Here is a 27,384-nt window from a genome sequence, read left to right on the forward strand (position 1 = left end):
CCAGGGGCGATGCTCTGCCCACCACGGGGCGATGCTCTGCCCATCCTGGGCGTCGCCATATTGCGACCAGAGCCACTCTAGCGCCTGAGGCAGAGGCCGAGCCATCCCCAGTGCCCGGGCCATCTTTGCTCCAGTGGAGCCTTGGCTGCGGGAGGGGAAGAGAGAGACAGAGAGGAAAGCGCGGCGGAGGGGTGGAAAAGCAAATGGGCGCTTCTCCTGTGTGCCCTGGCCGGGAATCGAACCCGGGTCCTCCGCACGCTAGGCCGACGCTCTACCGCTGAGCCAACCGGCCAGGGCTGGATGGGAGTTTTGACAGTGATGAGTTGCATGAATTTCACAATGAATAAAACTTGAGTTCAGTAACTTTATGTAATACATTTTTTTCACATTTCAGGCCCCACAAATAACATACGTCTTACACGTGGGGAAATACGGTAATGTGAGAAGGTGGTAGAGAACCCAGACCCGGCCCCTACCCCGGCTCCTCCCAATTCAGCTGTCAGCACAGACTCGCCTCCTGTCATTCCCCGCCAATTGCAGAAGCGCAGAGTCCGCGATTCCCTTTCCAGCAGCTTGAGGCAATGCGCAAGCGCAGCTGCTAAGAGGCTGTGAAGCGGGTATGGAATTTCGCGGAGGGCGGCAGACCGTCTTCCCGGTTTAAACCCGGTCGTCCCCGTCCCCATTCCTGCACGCGGGGAGCCTGAGGGTCGCTGCGGACGGAGTCCCGGTGAGAGGCCCCGAGCCTGCCCGCTTCGCTGCCGGGTGGGGGCTCCGCGTCGGTTTCCGGGGAAACTATGAGGCCGCCCCTCCCCCCCCCGCCGTTGGGCTTGGGACACACACCCCGCCGCGGGGTTTCCTGCCTCGGTTCCGAGGGGGCAGCCCCCTGCCCCTCCTGCGCGTTTAAAGTCCCAGGAGACAGAGGCGAGCGCTGGAGACGGACAGTGTGCGCCCCTCCCCCCGCCCGGCCTCTCTCGGCCCGTGGAGCCCGGACTGCCCCCCCCCCCCGGGCCTGGGGACCTGCGGACCCCCTCCTGAGACCCCACCCCGTTTAATAAGAGGCCCGGGTCCCGGACAGCGCACTCCGTGGGGCGGGGATCGGGGCGAGAACGCGGGGTCCCAGAAGAGCCCCCGGCCCCGCGCGGGGAGGCTGTGTGGGAGCGGCGACAGCGAAGGGGCCCCGGGGACGCGCAGAGCGGGGCTGGGAGGGGTCAGGGGACGGAGAGAGACACGGGAGGGGAGGAGAGGTCAGTGAGGGGCCATGAAGAGACGGCCACGTGGGGGTGCGGGGGGACGGGACCGCGACGGGGAGAGTGACAGTAACCGGGGAGAGGAGCGCGAGGGGAAGAAAGGGGAGAAACCCCGAGGAGAGGGAGGGACCCGGAGAGAAGGGCGCAGGGAGGGGGCTGGGGAGCAGAAGTGGGGGCGCAGGACGGGGCACTTCAGAAGGAGGGAGTGGCTCAGAGGAGGAGAGCTGGGGGGGCGAGTAGGAACAGAAAGGGGGTTTAGGGATGAGAGAGTAGAGGGAGAAACAGCTCTGAGTCGGCCTGCGGGGGGGGCAGGGGGACGACAAGTCAAACGGGCAGTGGGAGACATTGGCGTGGGGGGTGGAGAATGACGCGGACATGCGTGGAGATGGGAGCACTCAGAGAAAGAGCACGTTCAGGTGAAATAGGTTTCAGGAGTTTCAGGGAACAGGTGTAGGGACAGGAATAGAGAAAAGGGAGAAAGAGCAGGGGAAGGGGGAGGGAAACACAGGAAAGGACGACGGTGCAGAGAAGCAGGAAAAGACAGAAACAGATCCACAGACAGAAATACGTAGAAGCAGGAAGAAGGGGAACCCGGACCTGCTGAATGGTGAGCCATAGGATGTGCGTGGTTAAGTTGTGATACATGAACTTGTGGCTTTCTAATCTACTTAACAGTTGCTGAATTGTTTTAATTAAAAAGATTTGAATGAGAATTACCAATACCGTTTCTAAGGCTTGTGAATTTTATTATTTGCTTCCAGTTGCAGTCCATGTAAACTCTGAGGGGTGAGATGTGTCTGTGAGTCATGGGTCTCTTCTCATTTCCTGGAATGGCCAGAGGGAGGGATCTTGGATCAGACATAGGACTGAGTATCAACATTTGACATTTTCTGTCTTTTTAATTTTAAAATGAATGCATTGGGGTGACATTGATTAATAGAATTATGTAAATTTTAGCTTTCTCAAGGAACATTAAAAGCATTGAGTCTTTTTATTACTTTTATTTTTTATTTATTAATTTTAGAGAGAGAGGAAGGGAGAGACAGAAACATTTCTGGATGTGGCCTGTCCCAGGATCAAATCAGCAACCTTTTCAAATCAGGACTGTGCACCAAACAACTGATCTATCTGACCAGGCACAACATTGGGTGCTCTTTGTTCCTGTTGGCAGGATTTGCTTTTATCCTTAAATGTCTCACATTTAATTCTTTTCCTTTTGGGGGTGGGGGTGGGACAGATAGAGGCAGGCAGACAGGTAGGGAGAGAGATGAGAAGCATCAGTTCTTCGTTGCAGCTCCTTGGTTGTTCACTGATTGCTTTCTCATGTGTGCCTTGGCCAGGGGACTACAGCAGAGCGCGTGACCCCTTGCTCAAGCCAGTGATTTCGGGCTTCAAGCCAGGGACCTTGTTCTTAAGTGAGTGACTATGGAGTTGTATCTATGATTCCACCCTCAAGCCAGCGACCCTGCACTCAAACCGAAGACCTTGGGGTTTCGAACCTGTGTCCTCTCCTTTCCAGTCTGATGCTCTATCCACTGCGCCATTGTCTGGTCAGGCTAACTCATTTTTTTTAAAAAACTTTTTGATATAAATTTAGTCTGTTGAATATCTGCTTTTCTGTAAACAGTCATTAACTTCTGAAATAAACATTGGTGAGATGTCGTAACCAGAGTTTTTCATTCTTCTCTATATATGAGGCAGTCTCAACTTTATAAAACTTGGACCATAGACATCATGACATTAAAAAAGATTTCAGGTCCTGACCTGTGGTGGCACAGTGGATGCTGAGGTCCCCTGTTTGAAAGTCCCCCGCTTGACTGGTCAAGGCGCATGTGAGAAGCTGATGCTTCCAGCTCCTCCCCCCTGCCCTTCTCTTGCTCCTACCTCTAAAATCAGTAAGTAAAATCTTTAAAAAAGAAAAAAATATTAAGAAAAAGTTATTAAAAAACAAACAAAAAATATTCCAACCCTGGCCAATTTGCTCAGTGGTTAGAGTATCAGCCCAGCGTGTAGAAGTGCCGGTTTTGTTCCCAGTCAGGGCATATCTGAGAAGCGACCATCTGCTTCTCTTCCCCTCCCTCTCCCTTTCCTCCCTCTCTCTTCCCTTCTCATAGCCAGTGATTAAGCGTCTACGGCCATACCACCCTGAACACGCCAGATCATAGCCAGTGATTCAGTGACTCCATTAGGTCCAGGTTAATTCAAGCGTTGGCCTCAGGCGCTGAGGTGTGATACCTAGATTAGCCTGAATATCCACAGACCAGGGTTGTCATGTGGAGTGCATGCAGGAGTCTGTCTCTTTATCTCACCACCTCTCACTTAAAAAAAAAAAAAAAAAAGATTGCTAATTGTTTCATTTTAGATATCTTGCATCTATTTAAATTGTGAACCTTGTACCTTTTACTGTTTATGATATATTGAAACATCTATTGGTACTTAGTAAACAATATTAGGCTTTTAAGTGTGCACTTTCTAAGGCTATCAGTGTCAGTGATCTTACCTGGCAGCACCTAGTACAGGTATTGTGAGTTCATCTAATGTTAACCAGCATTTTTTTTAAGATTTTATTTATTGAGTGGGACACTTGAATCTATGTTAACACAATAAATTAAAATTAGTAAAAAATTTTAAAAAATATATTTTATTTATTGCCTGACTAGGTGGTGGCACGATGGATAGAGCGTCGCACTGGGACATGGAGAGCCCAGGTTTGAAACCTCGAGGTCGCCAGCTTGAGCGCCGGTTCATCTGGTTTGAGCAAGGCTCACCAGCTTGAGCCCAAGGTCGCTGGCCACAAAGAATTGATGCTTCTCATCTATCTCCCTTCCTGTCTGTCTCTCCCTATCTGTACCTTTCTCTGTCTCTCTGTCACACACACACAAAAAATTTTATTTTTTTATTTTTTATTTTTTCTATTTTTACGAAGTATGATGAGGGGGGCAGACAGACAGACTCCTGCATGCTCTGGACTAGGATCCACCTGGTATGCCCACCAGGAGGCGATGCTCTGCCCATCTGGAGCGTTGCTCCGCTGCAATCGAGCCCTTTTAGTGCCTGAGGCAGAGGCCATGTAGCCATCCTCAGCTCCTGGGCCAACTCTGCTCCAGTGGAGCCTTGGCTGAAGGAGGGGAAGAGAGAGATAGAGAGAAAGGAGAGAGAGAAGGGTGGAGAAGCAGATGGGCACTTCTCCTGTGTGCCCTGACCAGGAATCAAACCCAGGACTTCCACACACGGGGCTGACACTCTACCGCTGAGCCAACCAGCCAGGGCCTTATATGTTGATATTTTAGAGAGAGGGGAGAGAGAGAGAGAGAGGGAGAGAGGGAGGAGGGAGAAGTGGGAAGCAACTTGTAGTTGCTTCTCATATGTGCCTTGAAGCCGCAACCTCAGCATTCCAGTGCAATGCTCTATCCACGGTGCTGCCATAGGCGAGGCAGCTTTTTCTTTTGTTTTTTGTGATTTGTTGATTTAGTGATTGTGAGCCTCTAAGGAACTGTTCTCCTTAAGTCCCTCTTGTCCATTCTGTGAAAATATTGAAGGACAGCCGGAACCGACCTGAAACTTGGTTCTTACAGAGTCTGTCTATTCATTATCTTATTTGATGCGCATATTTTCACAGCTAATATTTTTTCCATGTTTTCAGAGTCGAAACCTGTGTTCATCATTTTATGTTTTAAAAATAATTCTCTTTGATTTTCTGAAAAAGAAGAATTCTGCTTAGGAACAGGTCCTTCTAGAAGTTTTAGCTCCAAGCCCTCACAATATCCAGAAGTGTGAAGAGTGCTATGTCTGCTCCCCATCAGCCAGTGCCGCTGAAAACAGCTCTGAGGGAGCAGTGCAGGCACCACGGGGACCTAGATAAAGATGCCGTATCCTGGGCCCCACTGCAGACCTGCAGAACCACAGCTTAGAGTGGAGCCCTCATCCCCAAGGGATCTGCATGCTTATTAAAGCCGAACCGTTCTCCACAAGGTTTCTATTACATTACTTAGTGAGTTTTAAGAAGGAACATAACCTCTGCCCTTCCCCATAGATAACTAACTGCTCTGGGCAGAGCTGCATTTTTTTAAATGAGGTGTTCCATGTGATTGTAAGGTGAACCCTGGGAATTAGCAGGAAGGTTCCTGGATATGTTTGTTTTCCTTTGTTTCTTTCTTCTTTCATTTTTTTTGTTTTGTTTTTGTTTTTGTTTTAAGATTTTATTTATTCATTATAGAGAGGGGAGAGAGAGAGAGAGAGAAAGGGGAGAGGGGAGGAGCAAGAAGTATCAACTCCCATATGTGCCTTGACCAGGCAAGCCCAGGGTTTTGAACCGGCAACCTCAGCATTTCCAGGTTGATGCTTTATCCACTGCACCATCACAGGTCAGGCCTCTTCTTTCATTTTTTTTTTTATTGATTTGAGAGAGAGGGGGGAAGAACTTGGTTCCATTTAGTCGTGTACTCATTGATTGATTGACCTACGGTGCACCAGCATGGTGCGTTATCCATGTAACCAACGGCCAGGTCTGTGAAAGAAATTTTATTGAGAAGTCACAGAGGTAGAACAGGTGAACTGATGGAACAAGTTCAGAGACAAAAGAGGGGCCCTAGGATCTTAGGACAGAGAAAAGCAAAGGTAGGTGGGGAGGCGCAGACATGCCCCAGAGAGGAGAGCACCCGGGAGTGGGGAGCAGGGATGGTCAGGGGAGGTGACAGGGTGTTGTGTTGGGTTTGGGTGTTCAGGAGAGCAGTGCCGTTCTCATTGCTGTGGGAATGTGTGGACGTCTGAGGGAGGACAGACAGGTGAAGACAGGAAAATAATACAGTGTGGTCTCCCTGTAGGCGCTCATTTATCCTGTCCAGTGAGGAAGGACAAGAGAGTGGTCTTTTTGCCACAGGAGAAAGCCCGAATCCAGAGAGGCTCGTCCCTCTTTGATTCTTGTCATATTTGATGGAAAGAATTCAGGCAAGGGGCAGGAGCAGCATTCAAGCAAAGCAAGCGGTTTATTAAGCACAGCTATGCACTTGGCAGAAGGCACAAGAGAGCAAACTCAGCCTGAGTGCCACTACTTTTTAGAGGTTTAGACATTTTATGTTTTTCAGCTGTAAATTTCAGAGCCATGTGAACATCTGGTGATTTTCTTTGGCAGACCTTAAACTGCTGACTCTCTCCTTTAGTGGGTGAATTAAGCCCCCTTTTTTCACCACCCCCCTTTTTCTGCCCTAATCACTGTCTATTCTACCTAACATTTTCAGTGTTTCCAGGTCCTTCTGTCTGAGTGTGGTGGAAGTGGATAGAGGGCCTGTGAGGACACCTGTGGAGGCACATTCTCCAAATGCAGACTTGACTCCTCAACATACTGTCGCCTGAGAGAACAAGCAGGAGCAGGACCAGGACAGAATGGCTGCTTCTCAGGTAAGCGATGTGTCCTGGGCAGAGGCTGTGTTTGCTTTTCCTCCTAACTTCAGTGGGTTTAGGACCCGCAACCTGTAATTCTCTACTTTTGATGTTCTTGCCGATGGAGGTTGCTCCCATTTCCTTATTTTTTTCTTATGATTGTCCGGATCAGCAGCTTGTATACTTCCCTCCTTTGTCCCAGAGCCTTCTGTGCATTCTCTCCATCCAGGCTCCCTGAGGGCATAAATAATTCCCACCATAAATTAATGCCCTTCAACTACTGGAAACATCCCCTCTGTGACAGATCAACCTGGGAGGGCACCGTGTCCACCATCCCTGTGGGGATGGTCAGAGGCTCGGGCATTAGTGAAGAAGGGAGTGTAGGCTCTACGTTCATGTGGCTGCAGCGTCAGCTCTGTGGGTCAGGATTAAGGAAATGCACCTTCTCCGGGTCAGAATAGCTGAGGAAGTTCTGACAGGAAGGAGCGGCTGGAAGAGATGTGTTCACTAGATGCTGAGAAAGACTTGCTGTTAGGAACTATGGAGAACCAAACGTGGAGGGTACAAGTGAATTGACATTTGCAGGAAAATAATTATTTTTGTGTCATTCTCAAATAATGATTACTTATTTATATATTTTTCCAGTAAAGTCACAACAGTGAATATGTGTTTATCCATGTGCCTCAGACACCTGACACTCAGATGGCTGAGGAGCCCAGTTCACTGCAGAGTTAATAGTTCCCCTTTGTGAGTAACAAGGGTCCAGTAGGGAACTGAGAGGGATGTGCAAAACCATCTCGTGCCATCTGGAAACTCCCCTCTTCTCCTTAGTTTCTGTTGTTTTGAAAAAGAACGCTAGCCTGAGCAGGAGGTGGTGCAGTGGATAGAGCATCAGACTGGCACACAGAGGACCCAGGTTCAAAACCCCGAGGTCGACGGCTTGACTGGGGGCTCATCTGGTTTGAGCCCAAGGTCGCTGGCTTGAGCAAGGGGTCACTCGATCTGCTGTAGCCCCCCAGTCAAGGCACATATGAGAAAACAATCAGTGAATAACTAAGGTGCCACAGCAAAGAATTGATTCTTCTCATCTCTCTCCTTTTCTTTCTGTCTGTCCCTATCTGTCCTTCTCTCTCTCTGTCTCTGTTACAAAAAAAGAAAAAGAAGGCTCTACTTTTATTTCCTGAAGATCATTGGCTTTTGATGTGGAAGCTTTAACCAGTCAGGCCTTACATAAATTTTATGATACTCCACAGTCATGCTGCAGATAAACTCTGCATGGTCACTTTTGGATTTTCCAAGAAAGTTTAGAAATCATATTGTTAATATAAAATATATGTTTAATTCAGTTAAATTTCAAAGATGCAGCTCTCCACTAATGATACACAAAAATTTTCAAAGAAATAGAAGAGTGATAAACAGTAGCTCTAATTTTTAAAAAATTGTCATTGGTATTTCTCTTTGTACTGTGTTTATAAAACACAAAGGATGTCACCCACACAAAGATTCATGAGATTTACAGAACTGCAAGATAGTCATTGATTTCATTGACATGATAATTCTATTTTCTGTCACTTTTCAACAGTATCTGGTTCTTGTATGTATTTTTTCTTACTTGCTTAAGATGCTTTTGTTTTTCTTTGTTGTCCTGTATGTCTTTCAAAAAATTGTAGATCAAGTTTGGAGTAAAACTTAAGGTTTATACTGTATGTTTCACAAGATATTCTCATAACAGAAAGAATTTTGCTCTAAGATTATTTATAGTAAATTCTCTTTTTTTTTAGAGAGTGGGAGGGACAGACAGGAGTGTAAAGAGATGAGAAGTGCCAACTCATAGTTGTGGCACCTTAGTTGTTGCTGGCTTGAAGCCAGTGTAGGATTCAGCTGATTTGCACCAGTTTGGCAGAATCAATATTTAATTTTTTGTTGAGTTCGGCAAAAACGGTTGTTAAAATGGCACTTGTAATTAGGGTTCTCTGTAAGGTGGGTGCCTGGGCAGCCGCCCAATGTGGAAATCAGAAATTCATATTCCCTACTATTTATTTATTTATTTTATTGTATTGTATTTTTCTGAAGTGAGAAGCAGGGAGGCAGTCAGACAGACTCCCGCATGCACCTGACCAGGATCCACCTGGCATGCCCACTAGGGGGCGATTCTCTGCCTTTCTGGGGCATTGCTCCATTGCAGCTGGAGCCATTTTAGCATCTGAGGTGAAGCCATGGTGCTATCCTCAGCGCCCAGGCCAACTTTGCTCCAATAGAGCCTTGGCTACAGGAGGGGATAAGAGGGGTAGAAAGAAGGGAAAGGGAGAAGGGTGGAGAAGCAGATGGTCACTTTTCTTGTGTGCCCTGGCCAGGAATTGAACCCAGGACATCCACAGGCCTGGCCGATGCTCTACCACTGAGCCAGCTGGCCTGGGCCTCGTTGTTCATTGATTGCTTTCTTATATGTGCCTTGGCAGGGAGACTGCAACAGAGTGCATGACCCCTTGCTCAAACCAGCGACCTTGGGCTCAAGCCAGTGACCTTGGGTTTCAAGCCAGTGACATTGGGTTATGTCTATGATCTCACACTTAAGCTGATGAGCCTGTGCTCAAGCCGGTGACCTTGGGGTTTCGAACCTGGGTCCTCTGTGTCCCAGTTTACACTCTATCTACTGTGTCACTGCCTGGTCAGGCTAAATTACCTTTCGATATTTTTTTTATTCTTAAAATGATCATTAGGGCAGAAAACTGGTTGCTAACTTATTTGAATCCCTTTACTGCTTGAAGCCGAAGATCACTGTCTTTTTTTTTTTTTTTTTTCATTTTAGAAAGGAGAGAGAGAGAAGGGGGGAGGAGCAGGAAGCATCAACTCCCATATGTGCCTTGACCAGGCAAGCCCAGGGTTTCGAACCGGCGACCTCAGCATTTCCAGGTCGATGCTTTATCCACTGCGCCACCACAGGTCAGGCCAAGATCACTGTCTTGAGCAAGGCGTCACTGGCTCGTCTGGAGACCTCCCCAGCTCTTGTCAAGGCACTTACAAGAAAATAATCAATGAACAACTACTGTTCTTCAACTACGAGTTGATGCTTCTCATTTCTCCCTTTCTATCTGGAGCATGTTCTTTTTCTCTGTCTGTCTATCTCTCCCTCTCCCTCCCTCTCTCTCACTAAAAACATTAGAAAATAAAAATTACAGAAAAGAAATATACACAATTGATCCTGAATAATAAAATTAGAACACTCAAACATCCATAAGCCTGCATCGAGGCCTTAATTTTAATTTTTTAATTTTTTAATTTTATTTATTCATTTTAGAGAGGAGAGAGAGAGAGAGAGAGAGAGGAGAGGAGAGACAGAGAGAGAGAAGTGGGGGAGGAGCTGGAAGCATCAACTCCCATATGTGCCTTGACCAGGCAAAGCCAGGGTTTCGAACTGGCAACCTCAGCATTTCCAGGTCGACGCTTTTATCCACTGCGCCATCAGAGGTCAGGCGAGGCCTTAATTTTAAAGGTTGTTTTCCTAAAAAGTAAAGTGTGGGCCCTGGCTGGTTGGCTCAGTGGTAGAGTGCAGGCCTGGCTTGTGGAAGTCCTGGTTTTGATTCCTGTCTAGGCACACAGCAGAAGCACCCATCCGCTTCTCCACCCCTCCCCCTCTCACTTCTTTCATGTTCTCTCTCTCTCTCTCTCTCTCTCTCTCTCTCTTCTCCCCTCCTGCAGCCAAGGCTCGATTAGTGTGAGTTGGCCCCGGGTGCTGATGATGGCTCTGTGGCCTCCGCCTCAGGTGCTAGAATGTTTCCAGTTGCAACAGAGCAACAGCCCAGATGGGCAGAGCATCACCCCCTAGTGGGCATGCCTGGTGGATCTTGTTCTGGGTGTATGCGGGAGTCTGTCTCTCTGCCTCTTCTCCTCTCACTAAATTAAAAAAGAAAAAGAAAGTCTGTGCAGTACATTTTGGACATGTGTCATCCTCGTTTCTCAGTGTTAGAAAATAGGGAATATTCCTGTTTGAAAATGAACTGAGGGGTAAAACTCAGAATGTTCTCCTACATGGAAACCACTTCTAACACTACTTTTTTTTTTTTTTTTTTTTGACAGAGAGTCAGAGAGAGGGACAAATAGGGACAGACAGATAAGAAGGGAGAGAGATGAGAAGCATCAATTCTTCACTGCAGCATCAGCATCTTAGTTATTCAGTGATTGCTTTCTCATATGTACCTTGACCGTGTGGCTACAGCAGAGTGAATGACCCCTTGCTCAAACCCGCAACCTTTGGACTCAAGCCAGCAACCTCGGGTCATGTCTATGATCCCACACTCAAGCCAGCAACCCCGGGTCATGTCTATGATCCCACACTCAAGCCAGCAACCATGGATCATGTCTATGATCCCACACTCAAGCCAGCAACCCCGGGTCATGTCTATGATCCCACACTCAAGCCAGCAACCCCGGGTCATGTCTATGATCCCACACTCAAGCCAGCAACCCCTCACTCAAGCTGCTGAGCCCGCACTCAAGCAGGCAACTTTGGGGTTTCAAACCTGGGTCCTCCACATCCCAGTCTGACACTCTATCCACTGCGCCACCGCCTGGTCACGCTCTAACACTACTTTCATGTTGGGTAACATGATCTTGGTGAATGTCCCTTTTTTAAAAATTTTAATTAATTGATTTTAGTGAAAAACAGTAGGATTGAACCAAAAACCTCTTTACTTCAGAACTATATTCTAACCAACTGAGCTTTCCAGCCAGGGCATGAATGTCTCTCTTTTTTTTTTTTTTTTTTTTTCAGAAACGATTGACCTTCAGGGATGTGGCCGTGGATTTCTCTCAGGAGGAGTGGGAATGCCTGGACCCAGCTCAGCGGAAACTGTACACAGATGTGATGTTGGAGAACTGCAGGAATATGGTCTCCCTGGGTGAGGATGACTTCCTTCCAGAGCTTCTCCTCCACCCACAGGGTTTGTTTTCTTCATTAGGAGAACATCCCTGGGGGGACACTTTGGATAGTAGACTTTCAGATTCTCCTTCTGAAGAAACAACCTGGGGGTTTGCTGAAAAAGAAAGGTTTCTTGATGTACGTGAAGTACGAACTCAGTGTCTGAACACTTGATATGTTGTCTAGAATAATTAAGGTGCTATCAAAAAACAGAATTTTGGAGAATCATTTTCTAAAATGTAATATTCCAGCATGTCTTCACACCTGAACCCAAACTGGATTGGAGAAGGGAGACTATCAAAACTCAGGTTGTTTTTTCTAATGAACAGGCTTTGCTGTCCCTAAGCCAGTCCTGGTCACCATTTCAGAGAAAATGAAGGAGCGCTGGGATGTGACGGGAAGAAAGACACTATCCTTCCACCCGGGTTGGTGGGGTGAGGGGGCAGGTGACACAGGAGAGAGATCTAAAGGTCACGGAGGAGGCCAGACCTTACAGTGTGGTTGGGAAGCTGCTGCAGTGGGAAGGGCTGTGAGAGGCCCAGGTGTATCCCTGTTGTCATAGAGGGACAGCTGGTCTCCAACACGTCCTGTGCTCCTGCGTCCTCTCGGGACTCTGCTTTTGCTCCAGTGACCTCTGTCATCACATTAGCAGTGGGGACGGGGTCCTCCCCTTGGACTGTGAGGGCCACCATGGTCTGACTCCTCTTCCATTGTTTTGGGGACCTGGGGAAACCTGTGTTTGTTGTATTTTAAGCCCTTTTTTAAAAGTTTTGTTTTTGTTTCATGTAATGAATTTATGAAAAAAATGCTTTCTACCCTGGAATTTATTGCAGAAATCTCAGAAATAGCCTGACCTGTGGTGGCGCAGTGGATAAAGCGTCAACCTGGAAACGCTGAGGTTGCCGGTTCAAAACCCTGGGCTTGCCTGGTCAAGGCACATATGGGAGTTGATGCTTTCTGCTCCTCCCCTTCTCTCTCTCTCTCTCCCCCCCCCTCTATAATGAATAAATAAAATCTAAAAAAAAAAAAAAAAAAAAGAAATCTCAGAAATATTGGTGATGAGTGTTACATTTTCTGGTTTATAATTTCTAATTCTGTGGAGGTTTCCAACAAGACCTTGCAGAGTTTAGACTCAGTGATTTCATCACAGCACAATTCACCTCCCCAAAGTGAGAAAACCTGGTTTTCTGTTTCACTTCCAGATGTCCTTTTGCTTTGTATAAACTAACAAAGAAATTTTTACCCTGTATTCCACTATTTCTCTGTGTCAGCATAGTTCAGTGTATCTATTTACCTCATAGAGTCCTTCAATAAATTACTGCCGTAGGGGACCTTAGAGTGTTGCCCAGCAGGTAGGAAAGTGTCCACTGTTACCTGCTTTCATCATCACTGTCATTCTGTAATTCTCTCCTGTCCAGTCCAGAGCTGCCCGGAAGTATGTTTTATGTGTTTTTACTTTCTGATTAGATCTTTGTCTTAGTTTTGCTTTGGGATTCGCAAGTGCTGATACAACATGCTGAATATTATTCTTTGGTAAGAAGTAGGTTACAGAATTGTTAGGCACATCATATTCACGAAAGTGTTTTGCATTTTTTCTTTCTCTTTTCTTTTTTTTACAGGAGACAGGGACAGACAGAAAGGGAAAGAGATGAGATGTATCAGTTCCTTGTTGTGGCATTTTAGTTGTTCAGTGATTGCCTTCTCTTATGTGCCTTGACTGGGAGGCTCCAGCTGAGCCAGTGACCCCTTTTTTCAAGCCAAAGACCCTGGGCTCAAGCTAGTAACCTTGGGGTCATGTCTGTGATCCTGCTCTCAAGCTGGCAACCACAGGGGTTTTTTTTGTTTTGTTTTGTTTTGTTTTTTACAGGGACAGAGAGAGTCAGAGAGAGGGATAGACAGGGACAGACAGACAGGAATGGAGAGATGAGAAGCATCAATTATCAGTTTTTCAGTTTTTTGTTGCAACACCTTAGTTGTTCATTGATTGCTTTCTCATATGTACCATGACTGCGAGCCTTCAGCAGACTGAGTAACCCCCTTGCTCAAGCCAGCGACCTTGGGTCCAAGCTGGTGAGCTTTTTGCTCAAACCAGATGAGCCCGCGCTCAAGCTGGCGACCTTGGGGTCTCGAACCTGGGTCCTTCCGCATCCCAGTCCAATGCTCTATCCACTGCGCCACCGGCTGGTCAGGCAACTACAGGGTTTTGAACCCAGGTCCTCAGCATCTCAGTCTAATGCTCTAACCCCTGCACCACCACCTGGTTAGGTGTGTTTTGTTTTTCAGTTTTACCTAATGTCAGGCAAAAGCAATGATTAGGTTTTACACTTCCTTTCTTGGCATGTTCCTTAATCATGGTATCTTTCATCTGAAATTTTCAGTTTAATGATCAGTTTTTCTCTTTATATTTCTCAACTTGCCTGGCCTGTCATGGCACAGTGGATAAAGTGTCATCCTGGAACGCTGAAGTTGCCAGTTCGAAATCCTGGGCTTGCGGGTCAAGGGATATACAGGAAGAAGCTACTATGAGTGGATACTTTCCATTTTTTCCACCTCTTTCTCTCTGTCTAATCCAAACCAAAACAAAAATAAAAATATTTCACAACTTTCTAATGGTTTATTTAAAAACAAAGATTTTTTTTTCTTTAAGGTGGATTATAGCCTACATGATTTGTGTAAGAGTAACTGAAATATATTGAACCTGAAAAAAATCATTTCATTTAAATTTATTTCTTTATTAAACTATACTCATATGTTTATTAAAATTACACATTTGGGCTATTTTTGAATGCAATTTCCGTGAAATCCTCTTGCCATATAACACATGCAAAATGTGTGCTGTTTATGAGGCACGCACACAGTCAGAACTTACACACAAGGGCTCTTTCTCAGTAGTACTTGCAGGTAGTTTCAGAATCCTGGGAATTAATGTTGTTTTGTTTTCAACATTTTTTAAATCAATATTATTTTGTATTATTTTCAGCTGTACAGCATAGTGGTTAGACGATCATATACTTTAGAAAGACTTAAAGTATTCCCTCTGTTTCCAGTTATCACCTGGACCATACATAGTTAATACAACATTATTCACTATATTTCTTATGCTGTACTTTACATCCCGTTACTGTTTTATGGCTACCAATGTGTATTAGTGGCTTCACCTTTTTGAACCAGTCCTTCATTGATTGCCTTCAGCCCTCTTCCGCTCTGATAGCCATTAGTCTGTTCTCTGTACCCCACTATCTGTTTCTGGTTTGTTTCTTTGTTTTGTGTTGTTTAGATTCCATATATAAGTGAGATCATATGGTCTATGTATTTTTCTGCCTGACTTACTTCACTTAGCAGAGTATACTAGGTGCATCCTTGTTGCAAATAGTAAGGTTTTGTTCTTTGTCGTGGCCGTTTCTTATTCATATTGATTTTTTTCCTTCCTCCTCTTTTTCGAGGAGACCCTATACTGGTTTGGTGATAGTTAACTCCTCTAGCTTCTTTTTCTACGGGAAATTCTTTATGTCTTTTTTTTTTTAAACTTTTTTAGACAGAGAGACAGAGATAGACAATAAGAAAAATGAGAAGCAACAGCTCATATTTGTGGCACTATAGTGGTTCATTGATTGCTTTCTCATACATGTCTTGATCTGGGGGCTCCAGCTGATCTAGTGACCTTTTGCTCAAGCCAGTGACCTTGGGTTCAAGCCAGCGACCATGGGGTCATGTCTATGATTGCATGCTCAGACCAGCAACCCCGCATTCAAGCTGGATGAGCCTACACTCAAGACGGCAACCTCAGGGTTTTGAACCTGGGTCCTTAGTGTTCCAGGTTGATGCACTATTCACTGTGCCACTGCCTGGTCAGGCTGTTTTTGATTCTATCTGATAGCTTCGCGGGGTAGAGTAATCTAGGTTGTAGTTATTTGCTTTTCTATACTTTGAATATTCTGTGCTGATCCCTTCTGGCCTGTAAAGTTTCTTTTGAAAAATCAACTGATAGTCTTATGGGAGCTTTTTTTGTAGGTAACAGCTTTTTTCTGTTTTATTTTCAATTGATTGGTTTTAGAGAAACAGAAAGTGATAGAGAGAAATGGAAAGTGAGAGACAAAGTAGCCGTCATTCATTGTTCCACTCATTAGTGCATTCACTGGTTGCTCCTTTATGTGCGTTGACTTGGGATCCATTGTGCGACCTAGTGTGTCCGGATAATTTGCTAACTGACTGACGTCAGCCTCCAGAGCCTACTGTATTATCCCATGTATAAGACACACCTTTCACCCCACAAAATAAATTTTGGTCTAGACACTGAGTGTGTCTTAGACATGGTTGTAGAGGTGTGCCATTTCAAATGCCATATATGGAACTGAGGAGGAGGCAGTATATGAAGAAAGTCATTTGTCATCAGACACAAATGAGGACAAACTAATGGGAGTTTTGACAGTGATGAGTTGTATGAATTTTATGAGGAATAAAATTTGAGTTCAATAACTTTATGTAATACATTCTTTTTCCAATTTTGGGCCCCCAAATTAAGGTATACATGGGAAAATACGGTAACTACTTTCCTCTTTCTGCATTTAGGATTTTCTCTTTGTCTTTAATCTTTGGCACTTAAGTTATTATGAGTGTTGGTGGGGGCCTCTTTTGGTTCATCTGGTTTGGGAGTCTCTGAGCTTCCTGGACTTTTTTTCATATTTCCTTCATTATGCTAGGGAAGTTTTTCACCATTATTTTTTCTTAATGTTTTGAGTTTCTGGCTCTCTCTCTTCTCCTTGAGGCGCCACCCAGGTATGATTCTTCTCTTGAAATTGTCCCAGAGCATTCTTACACCATTCTCATATTTTTGGATTCTGTTTTCTTTTTGCTGTTCTAATTTGGGGCTTTTTGCTTCCTTATATTCCAAATCACTGATTTGATTCTTTGCTTTGTCTAATCTACTGTAGATTTTTATTCTTCATTTCGGTTAGTATACCCTTCATTTCTGACTGGTCCTTTTTTACACTATTGATGTTTTCACAAAGTTCGCTGAGCATCCTCAGAACTAGTGTTTTGAACTCTGCGTCTAGTAGATCATTTTGTTGAATTATTTGTCTGGAGTTTGGTTTTGTTCTTTCATCTGGGATATGTTTCTCTTTCTCCTCATTTTGGCAGGTTCCCTGTGTTTGTTTCTGTGTATTTGGAAGAGCAGCTATGTTTCCCAGGCTTGACAGACTGGCATAATGTAGTAGGTGTTCTGTAGAGTTCAGTGGCCCAGTCTCCACAATCACCCTAGATGGGCACTGGTGTTGTACCCCTCGTATGGTCCGTGTACATCCTTCTATTTTAGTTGAGCCTTCATTGCTGTTGGCACTTCAGTGGGTAAGGTGTGTCCCCAGGCTGTTGAGTTAAAAGTACTAGCTGTGACCAATGACCACCATGGAAAATTTACCACAACTATGAGTTGATGCTTATCATCTCTCTTTCTTCCTGTCTGTCTGTCCCTGTCTCCCTCCCTCTCTCTCTCTCTCTCTCGTAAAAACAACAACAAAAAATAGAATCAACTAAGGGATAAATAAATAAGTAATAATAAGTCATTGTTTGGGGGGATTTGTATTCTTTGTTCTTTTCTGTGTGTAAGCTCCAAATTTAAATGTTTTTTCCTTAGATCGTATAGTATCTTTCTTATTGGGGAGGATTGAGAGGCAGACAGAGACAGATAGGCAGGAAAGGATAGAGATAAGAAGCATCAACTCATAGTTGTGGCACTTTTCGTTGTTCACTGAACCACTCCAGGTGGCCCCTTGTGGTGTGAGGTTACTTGGTCACAGAACATCTTGCTCTGGAATACTTTCCCTGCTGAGTTTCAGTATAACCCTGCTCCAGGCAGGCGCCGCACTTGTAGGTGTGTTTCCAGAGTTTCTATGTCATGTTCTCATTCTAATTTCTCTCTATGTATCTTTTATTCTCATTAATTTTTGGAGTTTGTAATTTATTATTTATTATTACTTATTAAGATTTTATTTATTGATTTTACAGAGAGAGGAGGGTGAGGAGACGAGAACTAGTTGCTTAACTCGACCTGTTCATTAGTTCCTTGTCATTTATGCCTCAACCAGGCAAGCCCGGAGTTTCCAACCAGCGACCTCAGTGTTCCAGTCAGTGCTATATCCACTATGCACCACAGGCCAGGAGGATCTTGTCGTTATTTTATAGCATATTGCTTAATATCCACGTATGTGTGGCTTTTGCCTTTTTTTTTTTTTGTCATTGATTTCTAATTTTCAAATACTGGTGTGATTTTAGTCTTTTTTAATTTGTTGAGGCTAGTTTTTTCTCTCAATATGTAGTCTATACTTGAGCATTTTCCATGTGTGCTAAAGAAGAAAGTATAATGTAGTGTCTGGGATAATAAGTTCTATAACTAAAGCCTATGTCCATTGGGTCTAATGGGTCTTTTGGGGGTTATATTTATTTATATATTTATATATTTTCTGTTTGCTCTATAGCTGTCAGTGGGGTGTTTAGGTTGTCTACTGGAATTGTGTTTTGTGTTTTTCCCTTTATTTCTGTTACTATTTGCTTTGTGTATTTGGATGCACCCAGCCTGGGTGCATACATATTAATAAGTTTATATGTCGTCTTCATGTATTATTCCTTTTATCTTTATAAAATGTTCATCCTTGCCTCTTGCTACCTTTGCTTAATCCTGAAATCTATTTTGTCAGATATAAGAATGGCTACAGTTACTTTTCTTCTCATGTCATTTGTTTGACTGCCATTCTCCACGCCTTTACTTGGAATCTTTGTTGGTCCTGGCTGCTGAGTTATGTTTTTTGATAGCCGCATTTCATTGAGTTTTAGTGTTTGAGCCAACCTGCTACTCTGTGCCTTTGAATTTGTGAGTTCAGTCTTTTTATATTTAGCATGGTAGTGTGGTTGTTGATATATGAGGTTATTCTTTTTTAAATTGCATTTATTGGGGTTATGGTAGTTAACAGAATTATATAGGATTAATTCTATACAATTTCAATACATATAGAATTTGAATACAATTCTATATCATCTGCATATAATACTTTTGTCAAGACAATGACATCATTCTACCTTTACCCTCTTCTACTTTCCTCGACCCCTCCATTCTTTCTGGTAGTCACCATACTGATGTCTGTGAGTTTTCTGAGCATTTGTCTGGTTTAGTACAGCCACCATGCCCTTTATTGGTTACCATTTTCATGAATACCTCTCTTCAAACTTTTAATTACAGACTATGGTGTCCTCATGTGTAAAGTGAGACTCTTATAGACAGAAGGTAGTTGCATTTTATATTTTAATCCATTTAGCCAACTCTTGTCTTGCACAGGAAGGACCATTTGCTTACATTTAAAATCATTGCTGGCCCTGGCCATTTTGCTCAGTGGATAGAGCATCAGCCCAGCATATGGATGTCCCAGTCTCAATTCCCAGTCAGTACACAAAGGAGAAATGACCAACCATATGCTTCTTTTCCCCTCCCCCTTTCCCTTTTCTTTCTCTTCCCTTCCTACAGCCAGTGGCTCAGCTGGTTTGAGGGTTGGCCTGAGGCACTAAGCTTGTTTGATTGGAGCATTGTTCCCAGACAGGGCTTACTGGGTGGATCCTGGTAAGGGCTCCTGTGAGAGTCTGTTCACTATCTCCCCTCCTCTCACTTAAAAAGAAAAAAGTAAATAAATAAATTCTGACTCACTCCCCTCCTCTCACTAAATAAGCAAATAAAATAAATGAAATAAAGTAATTACTGGACATGATGAACTACAATAACAATTTAAGAATTATTTTGTTTACTTTTTGAAACTATATTGACTTTTTAAATTTTGATTTATTTATTTTAATTTAGATTTATTTGGGGGGCATATGTGATGCTTTGTTTTTGATTTTTTTTTGTATGTCTGCTGTGGGTATTTAATCCGGTTGCATCAGCATAACTAAAGATGTTAATGTTATAAGAATATATTTTGAAATCTTGGTCAGGTAATTAATAGATCTCTATTATTTTAAGGCAAATTTTGGGAGATTCATTCCATTCCTCTGGTTGGACAATGTGTTTTGTTTATTAGTATGCTGAGATTTGGGAGAAGAAACGGCCACCGTCCCAGTCTTTGTGAACTTCCTGTGGGCAGAACATGATTAACAGTCAGCTGTGGTAGAAGTTCTTAGGACTGGCACACTGGTTCTGAGGATGTGTGTGCTCTGTGTTTTCTGTGTATAATTTCCCAGTTAAAAATGTTCTCCTGCCCTGGCCTGTTGGCTCAGTGGTAGAGCGTCGACCTGGCATGCAGGAGTCCGGGGTTCGATTCCTGGCCAGGGCACACAGGAGAAGCGCCCATCTGCTTCTCCACCCTTCCCCTCTCCTTCCTCTCTGTCTCTCTCTTCCCCTCCCGCAGCCAAGGCTCCATTGGAGTAAAGTTTGCCCGGGCTCTGAGGATGGCTCTGTGGCCTCTGCCTCAGGCGCTAGAATGGCTCTGATTGTGGCAGAGTGAAGCCCCAAGATGGGCAGAGCATCACACCCTGGTGGGCGTGCCGGGTGGATCCCGGTCGGGCGCATGCGGGAGTCTGTTTGACTGCCTCCCCGTTTCCAACTTCAGAAAAATACCAAAAAAAAATAATAAAAAAAAATTAAAAATTAAAAAAAAAATGTTCTCCCTTCTTTAGAGGTATGGTACCTGTCTTTTCTTCTTGCCTACTTTCATTACTGCAGTCTTTTTTGGTGCTTCAACAGTTTTATCAGCCACCTCAGTGAATTCACATTGTAATTTCATCCCTTAGTGCTCTGTGTTTCACAAATGAGAAAACAGTCCCTCAGGCAGCTGTCACAGTGCCAGGCCGTTGGACACCCAGTACACTCATATTTCTCTCCAGAGAAGGGCTTTGAACTGGGAGTTTTCTCACACTATTGCCATGTGTGTCAGGGAGAGTGAGTGAGCAGTTATTGCAGGTAAATGTAAGCAACATCTTTTTGTTTTTCAAATGAAATGAGGGAAGATAGACCAGGATCCACCTGACAATCCAGTTTTGGGCTGGTGCTTGAATCAGCCTAGATATTTATAGCGCCTTAGGCTGATGCTTGAACTAATGAGCAATTGTCGGTACCCATGGGTGATACTTGAACCTATCGAGCCACTGGCTGTGGGAACGGCAAGGAGGAGTTAGGGGGAGAGATGGGTGGAGAGAAGCAGATGGTTGCTTCTTTTGTGTGCTCTGACTAGGGATCAAACCTGGGACGTCCATATGCTGGGCTGACACTCTATCCCCTGAGCCAGTCAGCCTTATCTTTCTTTTTTGATATGAGTCTTTTTTACTGAGGCTTCTGTGGTCTAACTGCCTTCTGGAATCCTCAAAAAAGGCAGTTGTTTCAGCAGTTGTTTCTAAGTTCACCTCCAGTAAGGAGTGAAGGTTAACACATCTTCTATTGTACCATGTTGCTGAAGTCCTATACTCAGTACTAATTGTGTACATTAAACTTTAAGGTATATTTGCCTCAGTATAATGTATAACAATTTATATGGTATCTTTCAGCTATGTCTTCTAAAGACCTCAAGGGTTTGTTGCCAAAGCCAGACATAGAAGATTCATTGCAGAAAATGCTACTGGTAAGATATGGAAGGTGTGGCCTGAGAATGTATACTGAATAAAAGTTTTGGAATGTTAGTTCGAGTGTGAGAGCAGAGGATGTTAGATGGACATAGCCAAACTAGAGCATTTACTTATAATAATACCTTTTTTTGCAAAAGTAATCAAAGATATAAAGCATTGGAAGACTACCTCTTTAAATGCATTATGTTTAGAGAACAGTGTCCTTCTAAACACAAAGACTCAAAACAATTTTTTAAACATACATATTATCTGAAAGGAAATTGGAAAAATCTGAAGAGTTATCTAGTTGGTGCTACAAATAACTACTCATTTGGACCACTTAAAATACAGTATTGGGTTAAATAATGAGTCAGACATTTCTGAAAATCAGAGATTAAAAATGCAAATAGAAATTCTAAAGGTTATCATTTTGAGAATCTCTTAAACAGGGTTTCATTATGCTTTTACCTAGAAATAATTCCTTCTAGATCTAAAATCTATAGGAAAGTTTTTATACAATCATCATGGTTCAGTAGGTTTCATAGAATAGTTCATTGGGAAAAACTTTTACCTGTTTGATTTCATTAGAGCCAACACTAATTAATGGCTTTTATGTTTTTAATGATTACCAGAGTACATGTACTGGAGAGAGAAGTAATCGATTTAATGAATCTTTAAACAACTTTTACCAATGGTCAAATCCTAGTAGCCATTCAAGAACTAAGTTTTCAGAAAACCATCATAAAAGTAAGAAACTTTTTGATCAAATCTCAAATCTCAATACACATTAGAATAGTTATATTATAAAGAAGACAAACCAATATAGTAAATGTAACAAATCTTTGAGCCAGTATTTCAATATTAGTCAACATGAGAATATTGATACTGGTGACGAATCTTACAAATGCAATCAGTGTGGGAAATTCTTTAGTCAGTTATTCAGTTTAAATAAACATAAGAAAATCCATACTGCAGACAAATGTTACAAATGTAAAGAATGTGACAAAACTTTTAATTTTCATTCACAACTTACTGATCATGAGAGAATTCATACCAGAAAGAATCCTTACAAATCTGAGGAATGCGATGAAGCCTTTTTCGACCATTCAAAACTTAATGAACATGAGAGAATTCATAGCAGAGAGATACCTTACAAATGTGAACTATGTGGGAAAGCTTTTAATCAGTGTTCAGGTCTTAATCAACATGAAAGAATTCATACTGGCGAGAAGCCTTACAAATGTACGATATGTGGCAAAGCATTTAGGCATCGTTCAGGTTTTATTCCACATGTGAGATTCCATACTGGTAAGAAGCCTTACAAATGTGAAATATGTGGCAAAGCCTTTAATTGGCGTTCAGTTCTTACTCAGCATGAAAGAATTCATAGCAGAGAGACTCTTTACAAATGTGAAATATGTGGAAAACTCTTTAATCTGCGGTCAAAACTTACTCAACATATGAGAAATCACACTGGAGAGAAGCCTTACAAATGTGAAGTATGTGATAAAGCCTGTAGTAAGAGGTCAGAACTTACTGAACATAAAAAAGTTCATACCAGAGAGAAGCCTTACAAATGTGAAAACTGTGACAAAGCCTTTATCAACCATTCAGAACTTTCCAAAAATAAGACAATTCATAGTAGAGAGACGCTTTACAAATGTGAAATATGTGGAAATGTCTTTAATCAGCGGTCAAAACTTACTCAACATATGAGAAATCATACTGGAGAGAAGCCTTACAAATGTGAAATATGTGGCAAAACCTTTCGCTATCGTTCAGTTCTTATTCCACATGTGAGAATTCATACCGGTGAGAAGCCTTACAAATGTGAAACATGTGGCAAAGCCTTTAATTATCGTACAGTTTTTACTCAACATGTGAGAATTCATACTGGCGAGAAGCCGTACAAATGTACAATATGTGGTAAAACCTTTAATTGGTGTTCACTTCTTTTTTTTCTTTTTTTTTTTTTTTAATTTATTTTCTTTATTTATTTACAGGGACAGAGAGTCAGAGAGAGGGACAGATAGGGACAGACAGACAGGAATGGAGAGAGATGAGAAGCATCAATCATCAGTTTTTCGTTGCGACACCTTAGTTGTTCATTGATTGCTTTCTCAAATGTGCCTTGACCGTGGGCCTTCAGCAGACCGAGTAACCCCTTGCTGGAGCCAGCGACCTTGGGTCCAAGCTGGTGAGCTTTGCTCAAGCCAGAGGAGCCCGCGCTCAAGCTGGTGACCTCGGGTTCTCGAACCTGGGTCCTTCCGCATCCCAGTCCAACACTCTACCCACTGCGCCACCGCCTGGTCAGGCTGGTGTTCACTTCTTACTGAACATGAGAAACTTCATACCAGAGAGAAATCTTACAAATGTGAAATATGCAGCAAAGCCTTTAATAGGCAGTCACACCTTACTGAACATAAGAGAATTCATACAGGACAGAAGCCTTACAAATGTGAAATATGTGGGAAAGCTTTTATTCGGCGTTCACTTCTTACTCAACATGAGAAAATTCATACCAGTGAGAAGCCTTACAAATGTGAAGAATGTGACAAATCTTTTAGAGACAATTCAAGACTAACTGAACATGAAAGAATTCACACCGGAGAGAAGCCTTACAAATGTGACATATGTGCAAAAGCCTTTAATCAGCGGTCAAAACTTAGTCAACATGTCAGAAATCATACTGGAGAGAAGCCTTACAAATGTGAAATATGTGGAAAAGCCTTTATTCTACGTTCAAAACTTACTCAACATGAGAAAATTCATACCGGAGAGAAACGTTACAAATGTGACGAATGTGATAAAGCTTTTATTGACCTCTCAAAACTTACAGAACATGAAAGAATTCATAACGGAGAGAAACCTTACAAATGTGAAATATGTGGAAAAGCCTTTAGGCATCGTTCAGTTTTTACTCAACATGTGAGAATTCATACCGGTGAGAAGCCTTACAAATGTGAAATATGTGGCAAAGCCTTTAATTGGCGTTCAGTTTTTACTCAACATGTAAGAAGTCATACCACTGAGAAACCTTATGAATGTGAAATATGTGGTAATACCTTTCATCGGCAGGTATCACTTACTGAACATGAGAGAATTCATACTGGAGAGAAGCCTTACACATGTGAAATATGTGCAAAAGCCTTTAGGAAGCGGTCAATACTTACTCGACATATGGGAATTCATACTGGAGAGACTTACAAGTGTGAAATATGTGGCAAAGCCTTTAATCAGCGATCATATGTTATTGAACATGAGAAAATTCGTAGTGATCAAAAGCCTTACAAATGTGTAACATGTGGCAAAGGCTTTAATCAGCGATCATACCTTACTGAACATGAAAGAATTCATTCCAGGGAGAAGGCTTACAATTGTAAACAGTGTTGCAAAACTTTTATTCGGCATTCTAAACTTAGTAAACGCATGAGAATTCATACCAGACAGAAACCTTCAAAATGAAGAATGTAGGAACCCATATATCTGAAACTACAGGCTCACTCTATACCAGAGAATAACACAGAATCAATTCCACCTGTGTAATATATGATGAAGGCCTTAGATCAAAATGTACATTTCAAGCCCTGACCAGTGGCTCAGTGGATAGAGCATCTGCCTCGCATATGGACATCCCTGGTTTAATTCCCAGTCAGGGAGCACAGGAGGAGCCACCATCTGCTTCTCCCCTTTCCCTCTTTCCTATCCGCAGACAGTGGCTCAATTTGTTCGCTGAGGATAGCTCGGTTGAGCCTAGCATGCATTGCCCTAGGTGCTAATATTAGCTTGGTACGCAAGCCATCAGCCCCATACAGTGTTGCCAGGTGGAGCCCAGTTAGGGCTCATTTGGGAGTCTGCCTCACTATCAAATATCAGTCAGTCAGTGGCTATTTTCATATATCACTGTAAATTAGAATGTTTATTATAGAGAATAATCCAATTTTAAAAAGTTAGTTAACTTGCCTGACCTCTGGTGGCACAGTGGATAAAGCGTCGACCTGGGAACACTGAGGTCGCCGGTTCAAAACCCTGCACTTGTCTGGTCAAGGCATATATGGGAGTTGATGGTTCCTGCTCCTCCCTCCTCTCTCTCTCTCCCTCTCTAAAAAAAATGAATAAAAAAAAAGTTAGTTAACTTTATTTTGAGTATGCCTCACCATATCAAGGGTTCAGTGCTTGGATATGTATAATTACTTACAACCAATTTTCTGTTTTGTTGACACTATTTGAGATATTATGACACAATATATTAATGTGATTCTACTCTCAGTTGACTTGATGTTATGTTTTTATTTCCGGTGTGTATGCAGAATCATGGGTTGTTGAATCAGAGGTCTGTGAGCTCTTTCTGTAAGGTCGGTTTCAGTCATATATCCTTGTCATTGAAGATCAAGGACATTGTAATGTACAGTGTCTGAAGAAAACCTAAATGCTGATGTTTCTCATTCACTAGCAATGTTGATTTATATCACCATGAAGGAAGTGTCACAGCATCATTAATGTAATACAGCGAAACGTTAAAAAAAAAGGCACATTGCCTGACCTGTGGTAGTGTAAGGATAAAGCATCGACTGGGAGTACTGAGGTCGCCAGTTCAAAACCCTGACCTTGCCCAGTTAAGGCACATTTGAGAAGCAACTACTATAAGTTGATGCTTCCTGCTCCTCCCCTCCCCTTTCTCTCTTTCAATCTCTCTAAAATCAATAAATCTAAAAAGAAAAAAGAACACATGAATTTTAAATTGTTACTAGTTGCTCTTGAACAAAAATAAGGTGGCAGAGTTTAATTCTAATATATATATATATATTCATAGTACCCATGGAGAGGTATGAATATTAGTAGGTATACTTTAAATAAAAATATCTTTAGAGATACACCTGAAAATGTATAAACAACTCATCCCTAAGTGCATGATATTGTACATGTATGTTTAGTAAATGATTTCCCTCTGTTCTGAAAACCAAGAAAGCACAGCTCTCAGATCATTACATGAGAAAATCAGGAATGCAGGTTGAATGTTTGTCATGTGTATTTTGACAAATGATTACACAGTGGTTTTGTCATTCTTTATATAGGCTATATTCCAACTTAGCATTGTTTTAATTAATAAAGCTTAAAGAATTTGAATGTCTTCACTATCCCTCCTTATTCAAGGTCACAGTTAACTGAATACTGCTTGCTAATGCATTGGAATCACTTCATTAGCAGTCCATTTCCCAGCAGATGTTAGCCTTCAATTAAATGGAAATATTTCCCCATAGATTTTGTAATATATTTTTTATTGTACCTACTTGGACACTATGATGTTTACAATAAAGAGAATATGATCGGCCTAGCATGCGGAGGACCCGGGTTCGATTCCCGGCCAGGGCACACAGGAGAAGCGCCCATTTGCTTCTCCACCCCTCCGCCGCGCTTTCCTCTCTGTCTCTCTCTTCCCCTCCTGCAGCCAAGGCTCCATTGGAGCAAAGATGGCCCGGGCGCTGGGGATGGCTCTGTGGCCTCTGCCTCAGGCGCTAGAGTGGCTCTGGTCGCAACATGGCGACGCCCAGGATGGGCAGAGCATCGCCCCCTGGTGGGCAGAGCGTTGCCCCATGGTGGGCGTGCCGGGTGGATCCCGGTCGGGCACATGCGGGAGTCTGTCTGACAGTCTCTCCCTGTTTCCAGCTTCAGAAAAATGAAAAAAAAAAAAAAAGAGAATATGAAAATTTGAGAATCCAGCTAAAGCACTTCAGAATATTGCTGTCTTGGCATTTATTTTTTGACACTTTCACAACTGCTCACACTAGACAACAGCTCAGAGAGGTACAAGTTAAATGATAGTTTCAGACATGACTCTCCAGCAGCCCCTGTGAGCAACAGTCCTTCTTGAACCTCAGGACTCTTACTGTGTATGTGTGGCCCATAGAGAAGGTCTCTACTTGGCTTACCAAAACCTTATTCTTTTTGTTTTGATTTGAACATTCCACAGTTAACTCAAGAACCTTAACGCACTCGGCCCATGGAACCTAAAATAGGCACATGCACTGGGTGGGTCCTGCTACTCTCCATCTGTGTACTTACTGGCTTGGCCTTCCTTTGTAGACCCTCTGGGAGTGAGGTGTATTTTATCAATCATCTGTGAGGAGTAAATCATGTGTTTCATTTTCCCTTGTAATCTTTAGTGTAACTGCTGTTAAGCATCCAATATCGTGGGCTCTGTTTAACAAATGCCACGTTAACAAAGTCCAAGTAAGTGTAACTAGGAAGCCACAGTTTTTGAAT

General features: G+C 43.0%; 2 protein-coding genes across 2 annotated transcripts; both read left to right on the forward strand.

Annotated features, from left to right (window-relative positions):
* Positions 1-398: 398 nt before the first annotated feature.
* LOC136399285 (KRAB domain-containing protein 5-like) lies at positions 399-21,995 on the forward strand. The gene is made up of 7 exons (XM_066374339.1): positions 399-727; positions 2,009-2,046; positions 6,494-6,644; positions 11,398-11,524; positions 11,874-11,969; positions 21,064-21,137; positions 21,753-21,995. The coding sequence occupies exons 3-7, from the start codon at positions 6,630-6,632 to the stop codon at positions 21,909-21,911; spliced, it is 471 nt and encodes a 156-aa protein (XP_066230436.1). The 5' UTR covers positions 399-727; positions 2,009-2,046; positions 6,494-6,629; the 3' UTR covers positions 21,912-21,995.
* LOC136397127 (zinc finger protein 91-like) lies at positions 21,924-25,834 on the forward strand (the record flags this gene model as incomplete). The annotated part of the gene is made up of 2 exons (XM_066371718.1): positions 21,924-23,062; positions 23,523-25,834. Coding segments are annotated over 2 exons (2,202 nt in total), but the record flags the coding sequence as incomplete, so codon positions are not given.
* Between the last annotated feature and the right edge of the window lie 1,550 nt (positions 25,835-27,384).

This window comes from Saccopteryx leptura, chromosome 3, assembly GCF_036850995.1.
Source record: "Saccopteryx leptura isolate mSacLep1 chromosome 3, mSacLep1_pri_phased_curated, whole genome shotgun sequence".
Taxonomy (NCBI): domain Eukaryota; kingdom Metazoa; phylum Chordata; class Mammalia; order Chiroptera; family Emballonuridae; genus Saccopteryx; species Saccopteryx leptura.

Excerpts from the sequence above, each read along its gene's own strand:
- LOC136399285 (XM_066374339.1), top strand. Across the intron at positions 11,525-11,873 it reads CAGGAATATGGTCTCCCTGG|GCTTTGCTGTCCCTAAGCCA; the intron begins GTGAGGATGACT and ends TCTAATGAACAG. Across the intron at positions 11,970-21,063 it reads GACACTATCCTTCCACCCGG|CTATGTCTTCTAAAGACCTC; the intron begins GTTGGTGGGGTG and ends GGTATCTTTCAG.